Source organism: Odontomachus brunneus, unplaced genomic scaffold (assembly GCF_010583005.1).
Source record: "Odontomachus brunneus isolate Ranch 3 - 2012 unplaced genomic scaffold, Obru_v1 Obru_scaffold_312, whole genome shotgun sequence".
Taxonomy (NCBI): Eukaryota; Metazoa; Arthropoda; class Insecta; order Hymenoptera; family Formicidae; genus Odontomachus; species Odontomachus brunneus.
Window position 1 is genome coordinate 10,286 of NW_022639762.1, and position 12,467 is coordinate 22,752.

The 12,467-nt window shown below is 35.1% G+C and overlaps 1 protein-coding gene across 6 annotated transcripts in view; it reads right to left on the minus strand.

The window, feature by feature from the left end:
• Positions 1-1,115: 1,115 nt before the first annotated feature.
• LOC116853386 (1-phosphatidylinositol 4,5-bisphosphate phosphodiesterase gamma-1-like) overlaps positions 1,116-12,467 on the minus strand; it is a 55,608-nt gene continuing 44,256 nt past the window's right edge. For all 6 annotated transcript variants that reach the window (XM_032834447.1, XM_032834452.1, XM_032834449.1 and 3 more), the window contains one exon: positions 1,116-1,518. In XM_032834447.1, coding sequence (XP_032690338.1) covers positions 1,354-1,518 — 165 coding nt within the window. In that variant the 3' untranslated portion in view covers positions 1,116-1,353. The remainder of the gene's footprint in view (positions 1,519-12,467) is intronic.

Below are 12,467 nucleotides of genomic sequence, written 5' to 3' on the forward strand. Positions count from 1 at the left end.
AGTAAGATGCGAGAGAGCACGACTCGTTTTTAAAATACAAAGATCGAGAAGCGTTATCGTGAAGCGCAGATATGCGTGAGTTTTAACTGAGTACGTGTGATATTACGTCGTGAATGAATAACCGCATTCGATGCGAGCGAATGAACAACTAAGCCGGTCATATCGTCTAGTTCGAGACACAAAAAACAAAGTTATTCTTGTTTTTCTCCTGTGTTTATGTTTTTTAGGCTCCCAACCTAGTTGTTCATTCGCTCGCATCGAACGCGGTTATTCATTCACGACGTAATATCACACGTACTCAGTCAAAACTCGCGCATACCCGCGCTTCACGATAACGCTTCTCGATCTTTATATTTTAAAAACGAGTCGTGCTCTCTCGCATCTTACTTTTTGTCTTTTCCTTTTCTTTTTCCAACTACAATTTCAAATTTCTTTTTTAAAAATGTTAACCGATAAAGAAAAGATAATGCTGTTTCTTTATCGAAAATTTGGAGTCCATATTAGGTCATACGAAGAAGTAACTGATCTACACATTCAATGCTGCATATCCTGATCGCAATTTTATTTTTAAATCCACCGTTCATAAGTTTGAAGGTTACTCAGGGCACTGACGTTGACAACATATAAGGTCAAGGTCACTGGAGCTGTTTCCCCTATAGTCAATAATTACCGAGCATAGAAATATTTGTAAGAAATATAATAATATTGGAACACTGTCGAAGTAATATTTTATCGTCAGTCTTATTTCGTATATAAAACGTTTTAATCTCTGTTAAATGCTGTATTTAGTCTATAAAGTTCCTTTCCAAACTATTTCCTTTGGTGACGATGGCTACGATCGTTACAAAATTTTTTGACGAGTATTTTTCGAAGTCGCAGAGCGAGTGGCAGTCTGCGTTAATTGTTGTTATGGTTCATATGAATGGTTTATATAGAGATAAATATATTAAGTTTTTAAGAATATGTAACAATGGCAGAAGAACCTTTAACAAATGAAACGGTGGATAACATATAATCTAGAAGTTTTATAGATGAAGATTTTAAAGAATTTACCAATGCTCTGTCATATGTCAATAGTATATATAAGAATCATGGATTACAAAAGAACCTCCTAATTACCTTATTAAAGAACCTAAATTACTTTATTCTCAATAGTCATGGCAGATACAATATCCAGAACTGTTATTGATATACTGAATGACAGGTTTGTCATAATAGAAGAATATCTAATTTTATATAATGATAGTTTTATATGATGATTTATATAATGAATATATGAATAATGAATAATGAGTATATGAGGTATTGTGTTGTCCTTCCGTTTAGTGAATATAATATAATAAGTATAAGAGACTACAAATTATATTTTATGTCTTGATAATGACAGACGATCCAACCGCAGATAAGGACTACAATCCAGCCGATTACGTAGAGCCTCCTGCAGACTATATTTCTCTGGAATACAAAGCAAAAAACGTTGCTCTTACTGAAGCACATCCAAGTTGGAATCTGAAAACTCTGTAACAAAAAGGTGAACATCGCTTAAAGAGAAGATTATTTAATCCAGTGAAAACAAGATGTGTGTGAAAAGTAGAAGAGGGACGAAAATTGACAAACTGCAAGCTATCGATTCTGAAACTTTCGGACATTTCAAAGAAGCGAGAAACTGTTGCAAGCAGGTACAATAACACAAATGCTCAAGAATTTCATATGTATATATATCGTAATACAGGGTCCCAGAAGTCTGGACGCAGTCGAATATCTCAGAAACAGTGTATTTTAGAAAAAAATTATTTAGAGGAAAGTTGTAAGGTTTAAAAAGTTGCATTTAATAGTAATATCTATTTGATCTTGATTGGTGTCTCCAAGGTTAGAACAAGATCCTCTTGAATTTTTTAAATGGAATCCTCTATTTTTTACTGCATATTCTTGTAGCTTATTTTGAAAGTTTTCCAAAACACTATAATAACGTATTTTTTCATTAAGTACTTTTGAGTAATGAAACTTGAAAGTTACAGTATCGCCGACATTAGTATTACCCAAGGTATACCACGCGGAGGTTGCTCGGTCGGATTTACACCTCTTTCATGTATGTATGTATTGTGACGTGACAATTTTTTAGAAATCGCCTGTCACTTAAATAATGTAAAGGAAGCCGAAAAATGCTTTCTGGATAACGGTAGATGTCGCGTCCTGGCCGTACAGCGGGCGATCGTCAGGACAAGACAAGAGGAGAAGATCTACAACAACGGGAAGATTGTACTGCCGCTCCAAAAGAAGAAAGGCCAAAAGAAGACCAGGTTCGAGGCCGGACCTTTCAGGTGAACCGTTTCTATAATTCGTAATAGTAATCATAGACAGATTGGATGGGCCTATTACGACTACATTGTGATAGTCAAAACCAAAAGGCTGTCGGAAGACGAACTGGGGACATCGTAATCAGCTGCCGAAGTGAACCGACCACGAGCTGCCACGAAGAAGCCACGAGGATGAAGTCGACTGACACCGCAGACGAGCGGAAGACAGGCGCGGCTGATGCGCAACGTCGGCCAGTGAATCCTCTGTGACCCAGAGCGTCCTTCGAACCAAGCAAAAACACCGCGAGATTCAGGAGTCGACGAAAAACAACGGCTGCCGAAGAGAATAACCCAAGGACAAAATAACAATTCCACAAGCTACCGAAATAAAGAGCAGAGAGGTTCTATCCAAAACAAGAAGAAAATCTAAAGGAAACGGCTCTAAAACCAATCAATCAGAGGCCGCAAGCTTTCGCAAAGAACGATTCAATCTAAGGATAAAACCCGGTCTCAACGACGGGAGCTCTCAAGATAGTGATGGCGATTGTGAAGGATGTGCCATCCACTAGCCGAGTGACCTGACTACTGTGGACGTAAGCCCGTTGACCTCTTTTTTTCGTTGGTGTGAATCCGGAGGGATCGCCGCCGCTTGTGGCTTGACAGCGCCCGATTCGCGACGTCGTAATTTTGGTGAGTCCTCTCCGCTTTAGACGGCAGAGTACTTGGTAAAACTCCTGTTTAGGGGAGGCTGCTCCAATGATCTTGACCTTGACATATGTTATAGAGGTCACTTTCCTAAATGACCTTCTGAAGGTTTTAGCCGTCGCTCGTTGTTCGTTAAAAAGTTATTAACAAAAGAATTTGCATAAAATGAATGTAATTTTTGGACACCATATGTATAAAAACATCGAATTTGTAGGATAGGAATGTGTCTGCCCCTAGCACACATACACACACTGCTCGCCCGCTTGCGGTGTGTGTATGTGTTCTTATTATAAATTTGAAATTCTATAAATAGAATATAATTTCTCCCACACATTAATTTTTGTAGTGTCGTAAAATTACATGGGTGATTGTTAAATCATGCAAATATAATAGGAACACATACACATACCGCGAGCCCGCCCGGGCGGGCGCACAGTATGCCAAAAGGCATATTTGTTGGGCAAAATTCTGCCTACATCACAAATCTGCATCGATTTTGATGAAACTTTTTTTAAAATACTCGTGAATAATTCTATCATAATATCTTACTGCTAAAAATTTAAAAAAACTAAACATAACCTCAAAAAATAATCCTAAACTCCATTATTTGTTACCCCTAATTACCTCAAACCGAGTTAAAAACCGGTTATAGAGTTTGGGGTTATGAAGTTTAGGGTTATGGGATTTTTAACTCGTGGGTAATCAGATTTAGGAGTTATGAAATTAAGATTTGCAATGATGAAGTTTTATAAGACCATGGTGTTATAAAGTTTGAGGTAATTAAGGGTAACAAGTAATGCAGTTTAGAATTATTTTTTGGGGTTATGTTTACTTATTTTTTACAGTGAGACATTATGGTAGAACTATTCACGAGAATTTAAAAAAAAGTTTCATCAAAATAGATGCAGATTTGTGATGTAAGTAGAATTTTATCCACCAAATGTGCTTTTTGGCACACTGTGGGACGGGTAAGCGCACGGGCGAACGAGCAGTGTGCGCGCGCGCGCGCGTGTGTGTACGTGTGTGGATGTGCGTGTTGCGTGTGAGGGTGGGTGGATATGGCGTGGGTGTGGGTGAGAGTGTGTATAAGTGTGGGTATATGTTAGTGTGCGTGCGTGTATGCGAGTATGTACATAAATGGATGCATGAGTAATTGAGTGGATGTTTATAAGTATTCGGTGATGATAAATTAAAGAACAGATTAAAAACCTATAGATAAAGAAAAGGCTTTAAGAACTGAGGATCGTCACATGCACATACACACACACACACACACACACATATACACGAAAGAGGTGTAAATTCAACCGAGCTACCTCCGCGTGATATACTTTGGATTTGTTAATACTGGCGGTACTGTAATTTTCAAGTTTCATTACTCAAAAAATACCAGGACCTTAAGTTCTCGCTGTTTTCCAATATATGGCGTTACCAGAACTGCGTGCGTGTAGTTTAAAATGGTAACGCATCTATAAGGAAATACTACAAGCTTAAAATTCAGCGTGTCATTTGGCCGAAGTGTAAACAACTTCTTTTTTCATAGTGTTAAACATGTCGAGTTTCACGCCAAAAAAAAGAGTATTTGCGGGGAATTTTACTGCATTACTTTATTAAAAAAAAATTTGCAGCTGAAGCACACAGAATTCTTGTTGAGACTTACGGCGACCATGTTCTGTCGGAAACAACATGCAGAGATTGGTTTAGACGCTTCAAAAATAATAATTTTGATGTTAAAGATAAAGAACGCTCTGGCGCACCGAAAAAGTTTGAAGACGAAGAATTACTTCATGAAGACTCATGTCAGACGCTAGCTGAACTTGCAGAATCATTAGGAGTTGATCACACAACAGTTTCGAAACGTTTGAAAGTATTAGGAATGATTCAGAAGCAAGGACATTGGGTGCCATACGAGTTGAAGCCAAGAGACGTCGAACGGCGTCTTTTCACGTGTGAACAGCTACTTCAACGGCAGAAAAGGAAAGGTTTTTTGCATCGTATCGTGACTGGCGATGAAAAGTAGATATACTACGATAACTCTAAGCGTAAAAAATCGTGGGATAAACACGGCCATGCATCAACATCGTCGGCGAAGCCGAATATCCATGGTTCGAAGCTTCTGCTCTGCATTTGGTGGGATCAGCTGGGTATAGTTTATTATGAGCTGCTCAAACCGATTGAACCATCACGGGAGATCGCTATCGACTACAATTGATGCGTTTGAGCCGAGCATTGAAGGAAAAACGGCCGCTATACGAGCTATACGACAAAGTGATTTTGCAATATGACAACGCTCGGCCACATGTTGCACAACCGGTGAAAACCTACTTGGAACCGCTTAAATGGGAAGTCCTACCCCACCCGCCGTATTCACCAGACATTGCCCCTTCCGACTATCACTTGTTCCGATCGATGGCACATGACCTGGCTGAGCAGCACTTCCATTCTTATGAAGATGCCAAAAAATGGGTCGACTCTTGGATAGCCTTAAAAGACGTGTCGTTTTTCCGACGTGGAATTTAAATGCTGCCAGAAGGTTGAGAAAAAGTAGTGGCTAGCGATGGACATAACTTTCAGTGACATATTTTTTACGACTTTTTTTAAATAAAGCATTAATTTTCACGAAAAATCAGTGAGAACTTATTCAAGATCCTAATACTTAATGAAAAAATACGTTATTATAGTGTTTTGAAAAGCTCTCAAGATAAGCTACAACAATATATAATAAAAAATAGAGGATTCCATTTAAAAAATTCCAAGGGACCTTGTTCTGATCTTAGAGACACCATCCAAGGTCAAATATACATCGCCATTAAACGCAACTTTCTAAACCTTACAATTTTCATCTAAATAATTTTTTTTTTAATGCACTGTTTCTGAGATATTCGACTGTGTCCAAACTTTTGAGATACCCTGTATATAATAAATATTTATAGGTAATCATAAGGAGAGAGAGAGACTTTACAACAATAAGTAATGACAGCTACTGCTCCTTTCCAGTCGAATACTTTTTCTTCCCGAGCTAGTCCATTGTACAAATAATTAAGCAGGAACATAAAATAAAGCAATGAAAAATAATAAAATATATCAGCCACAGAAAAGTCGCAACTCTACAAGAACTATATAAGCAGCAGAAAGATTCCAGGCACAAAAGAGGAAAATAATACTTGATTTTAACTTGAACTTTATTATTAATATTGATCAAATAGAATGTAATTATTAAACTACATGTAATAGATCTCTTGACTTCAAAAATATAAAAATAATACTCGTAAAGAAGCGCAATTTGAATAAAATTACGCATTCTCATACGTATTTCGGCAAAATATAATTTTACTGTATCAAAGAAGTTGCTCCTATATGTATTCTATATGTATATTTATGCAAGAGTCAGCGAATAAATTTGGTCTCATCATATTACAAACGGTAAATAGATTAATAGTCGAATTTGATAATATTGTCGTTATTTATTCAAATTCGGATAAATTGGCTAAAGAGCTATATAAGAGCTATTTACAAACAACATTAAAACCATATGTGACAGACAACAAGTTTTTTTTAACAATTGTCTCTTGAGGGGAGGTGGGAGACAAACTGATATTCCTTTGCATAATAAGATTTTCTGAAACGACAATGGAAATGTAACTTGCATCCTCAAAATAATTTCTAGAAAATGTACCCCGTTTTGCCAACCTTGCAATATCTACTTTTACTGACAAGTAAAAGACTTAAAAAATTACAAAATGCTCCGTTATTAATTCGAGAATAACGAGAAATTGCATCTCGTGAGAACGCTCTAAAAATCCATTTTATATCACCAATTGAACATTCCTTGTTTCCAAAAAATGATTAAATATGTTTGATACACTTCAAAATTGTTAAATAAGAAACCAATATTTTCTAAAGTAAATAATATCTGTTTATATATAAACGATATCTCCCCTTTCATTTACAAAACAAAACTATGCTTGTAAGGAAATTTTGTTGTCGAGTGTGCTCGGTGCAACTTCACTTTTTGCTTCAAATATTTTTACTATGAGTCTATAGTATTATCCCAAAAATTATTCACATTCCAAATAGACAAACAAAAGTGACGATGCTATTTAATACATTTCATGTTACATATATTTCTTTATATGTTTCATTTTATATCCACATTTTATCCACTTATTAAGGCCGCGTTCCGTTACACGCTCGCTCATGGATGTTAAACAATGATAGAATGACGCTCGCGAGCGTTGCGAGCGTGTAACGGAACGCGCTCTACATAATAGCAAACATAACAATGTGTTTTGTTATTTCGACAGTGTTCCAATATAATCATATTTCTTAATTTATTATTTCCCTTTAAATATTCTTATACTCCAATATATTCATATTTCTTACAAACATTTCTATACTAATTATACTTCTATACTAATTATTAATTATATAGTAATTAAATATTCATTAATTCTTTTACGAGTAACATTTCCCTTTATATTTCATTTTGTGCAAGCATTATTTATGAAATTTGTTTAATATAATTTTATTTATTATTGTTTTTATTTGCATTTTATATTTGTATATTCACAAAGTTATAACAAGAAAATGAAAGTTTTGTTAAAAAGGTCGTTGACGCGAATCGAACTCAAGCTGGCGACTCGATAGACCACTGCTTCAGCTGCTTTACTGCGCCAGTTGATTAATAACTACTTGTTAAAAACCGATACACTATGCGCTCGCTTACTTTTCGAAACGTTTTTCTCGAAGGCGGCTAAAAAATAAATCCTAGCACTTTACTATGTTTTACTACTAGTAAGGACACTATTATAGAAATAAGTTTCGTTCCAATCCTGATAAGTTTCGTTCCTCCACTTCCTGACCCTGTAATTACTTTCTTGTTAAACAAGATGTCTTTAAGACGTCTTAAAACAATATCTTAAAGACATCTTAAAATAATATCTTTACAATGATTTAAATTAGGACCTAAGATGTCATAAAAACATCTTTCTAACTTTTTAAGACGTCTGAAAAAATTTAAGACGTTTTTAAGACGTTATATTGATGTGTGGGATATATAAACTGACAATATAAACTGTTAATTCATAGCATGGACGCTTATAGACTTTCTATAAAGAGATTGTCCACGGTTCAATCATATTGTACACAACACTATTGTTTCCGCATAATTTTATTTTCACGCGTTTTCATCTACGATCATGTATCTTAATAAGACCACTCGCCTTGAGAGTGACAAAGAGATAGTTCCACGAGCGCTTATTAATGCGATGAATACCGGCAAACTCAAGGATTTCAAGATGTTTCATCGGTTTTGCCAACGACATATGTACCTAGACCAAGCATTCCAAAAAGTGAAGTTAGAAGTTGACAGTTTGAGACGGAGTGAGAAAGCTATGTGTTTTGTGTCTACTGTTTTCTTATTCTATCTTAGAACGTCTGTCAAGAGTCGCCATGTATATATTACAGTAGTCAGGTTAAGTGTATATTTATAGACAAATATATAAAAGAAAAAAATAAAATATATGAAGAAATATAACCATTATTATTGTAGTTATTTAATATCTATTATTCGTATCTTTTTTCACAGTTTACAGCTAAAAGATTAGATAACTATTGCGTTTGCTGTCATATAAGCTTAGAGTGAGAAAATGGTAGACACAAATCAACTTTCTCTTTTACAAGGGGAACACACATACCTGATGTCATGGAGTTTAATAATATTTTTTTGGGTTATTCTATAACACTAATGTACATTCTGTGCCTAAGGATTTTTGTCAACACCTTTTTGTTTCGGAGAGAAAGGAAAAATAATTTACGAACGCCTTATAAGCCAAGCGTGGAATGAAATTCACAAGCACTTTAGTAACCGTGACGATTAAGGCCCGGTGTGTGATCTTTTTGGCTTGGTTTCAATCCCCGGGCCACCCAATTCTTTTTTTCGTTTTATTGTTGTTTTTTTTCATTGAAATTATAGAGCGAGGATACAATGACCCAGATAGCAGGCAGCCGATAATGACATTTTACGTCATCTGTTACGTCATTTATCCTTCAAGTTAACTAAATAATGACGTCTTTTTGACGGTCCTAAGTCACAGACCAATGACGTCATATGTACGACGACTTAATGACGTCATTTTTTTACATAAAATGACGCAACAATGACGTATGACACTGGTTAAAAAATATATATTTTGCAGAAACGATTGCAACTAGTCAGCTTATGTTGATTTTAAATATAATTTAGCTGTTTTATTTGATTTCTCACTATTTTCGCACTTGAAAATTTATTTAGTATTGGTTCAACGCGAACTTGAGACCTCACACACCTCCAGGTTCCTAGTTTACCACCTTGGCTACTGCACTATTTCTTCAACTGATACTAAGTGTATTTTATTACCCCCATATGCAACCGAAGTACTAATTATAATTTTCTTATAATATTATTTGGTACAACCATAAAAATAAACTATTCAAATTCTGATATTTTACATATTGGGAGTACAAATTAGTTCGGTCCGTTTTCAAAAGATGGCTCTGGCTGTTATTAATGTTTCATAGTGACAGCTGATTTCGGTGGTTTCAGAGAGGTTAGACATCTGTCAATAATATTCAGTTTATATCGCTTTGAGTTTCATACAAAACCCCTGTTTTTTACTGTGTTGAATATGTTAAATTTTGTATTAACTAAGCAGCATTTGCGAGAGGTTTTAGTTTTCTGCTTTAATTGGAAGAAAAGTGCAGCTGAAGCGCATCGAATGCTTGTAGAAGTTTATGGTGACAATGCTCCAACTGATAAATCATGTAGGGAATGGTTTCGACGTTTCAAGAATGGTGATTTCAGCGTTGAAGACAAGCCTCGCTCTGGACAGCCAAAAAAATTCGAAGACAAAAAATTGGAGGCATTACTCGATGAAGATCCGAGTCAAACACAAGAGGAGCTTTCAGAATCATTGGGAATTACGCAACAAGCAGTTTCCACGATTGAAATCCATGGGAATGATTCACAAGCAAGGCAATTGGGTGCCTTATGAACTGAAACTGAGAGACGTTGAAAGGCGATTTTTCACTTGCAAGCAGCTGATTCAAAGGCAACAAAGAAAGGGTTTTTTACATCGGATTGTGACTGGGGATGAGAAATGGATATTCTACGATAACCCCAAGAAGGAAAAATACTACGCTATGCCCGGTCAATCGTTGCCATCGACCTCAACATCAACACCAAAGCCGAATATTCATGGTTCGAAGGTCATGCTGTGTATCTGGTGGGACCAAAAGGGTGTTGTATACTATGAGCTGCTACAACCTGGCGATTCTATTACGGGCCATTGGTATAGGCTACAATTGATTCGTTTGAGCCGTGCATTATGAGAAAAACGGCCAGAATACGAGCAAAGACATGACAAAGTTATTCTTCTGCATGATAACGCTCAGCCTCATGTCGCAAAAGTCGTAAAAAATTATTTGGAAACGCTCAAGTGGGATATTTTACCGCACCCGCCATATTCGCCGGACATTGCTCCTTCTGATTACTGGTTGTTCCGACGGATGCAGCACGATTTGGCAGGTCACCGGTTCACTTCTTTCGCAGAAATCGAAAATTGGCTCCTAACTTGGATCGCTTCAAAAGACGAGACATTTTTTCGAGATGGAATTCGAAAATTGCCTGAGAGGTGGGAAAAAGTAATAGCCAGCGATGGACAATACTTTGATTAATCTGTTCATTCATTTTGTTCTGAAATAAATGCATTTTTGACCACAAAAAAACGAACTGAACTAATTTGTACTCCCAATAATAAAAGAGAAGTTAGAGATACATGCATAAAATATTTATGTAAAATATGTTTACCTAAGTGTTGACATTACAAAACATTATAATTTAAAAAACATTTAAAGAAACATTTTTAAAACGTTAAAAATAATAGGATAAGTTCTCTCTTTCATTAAAAAGATTTTTTTAACGTTTTTTAATGTTTGGAAAAATGTTTTTATTTTTAATATTTAATAAACGTTTATTTTAACATTTAGAGAAACGTTTTTTAAATGTTAAAATAAATATGTATTAAATATTAAAAAACAAAACATTCTTCCAAACGTTAAAAAACGAGAAAAAAAAAGAACGAATGAAAAAAGAGAACTTATCCCATTATTTTTAACGTTTTAAAAATGTCCTTTTAAATGTTTTTTTTAAATATTGTTTGTTCATTGGGTAACAAAAATAACTAGTAAATAAATAAAAAATATTACATTATATTTGTAATATTTTTTAAATATTGCTGTAATATTGCTAAAATAATATTTCAAAGTAATATTTTTAATGTCACTGCAATGTCGGTGCAACATTGTAATGCAATATGTAATGTTGCAAGGTTATTATTATATGAAAATATATCTGTAAGAATAGTAAACTTATCTTTTTATTCGAAAAAGAAATTCGTTTATAATATGGTAAATTCAACGTTATCATAACGTCATTTTGCAAAGTCATTTTGACTTCTTAAACATAACGTTAAATACACGCCCTTAAAGGACAAATGACATTACTGATCAATAATGACGACATATTCACGTCAAAATGACAGCTTGCTACCTGTGGGACACAAAAGTACGAAAAAGGAATATATTAAACCTAATTATAAATGACAAAACATTAAAAAATGTTATATGAAATTATGTTAAAATCGATAACGCATCTGATTTCTCGCATCCTTAATCTTCTTCATTTAAACAATGTAACAACCAGTACTTAATCTGTAATAAATCTACGACTAACCATTTCTAGATGTAATTTAAACATATTACTAAATAAACGATTCGTTAACATTCAAATTATTAGAGAGATTTCTTACATGAGAGCGCAAGTCAAATTAGAATATTTCATGTGTGCGTTCCGATATTTAAGTCCGTCTAAATAAAGACAACCGTTGCAAGATTTAATACTACCTTGAATTGTTCTGTTCCTTTCATTTGAATTTACGTTGGAAATTTATAAAGTAAAACAAACACTATATGAAATTTCAGAGGGTGGAAAGAAAAGCGTCAAATACAGGGTGAGTCATCTGAATCTATCACCTCCAATAACTCGTTTGTGTGGCCAGGAATCGAAAAAAGTTTCATATAAAAGTTGTAGGGTTTCGAGGGGGAACGAAAATGGCGTACCTTTCAACTTTTGATTTTGACCGAAAGTGGGTTACTTCAACCGGAAGTGGTTTTTTAAAAATGGAAACCCCCCTTTTTGACACCGGAAAATGAAAAAGCGGAAAATTTTACGTTCAGATATAACTTTGGCTGTTTTAAAATTTTCAAGATGGCGGACGAAGATGGCGGACAAAAATTTTAGTCAACCGATTTGCACCAAATTAAGTTTACGAGGGTTTTTGGGGTTGCTGATCACGAATCTGAAGTCAGATTTGCAAAATTCAAAATGGCGGATCCAAGATGGCGGACCAAGATGGCGGACGAAATTTT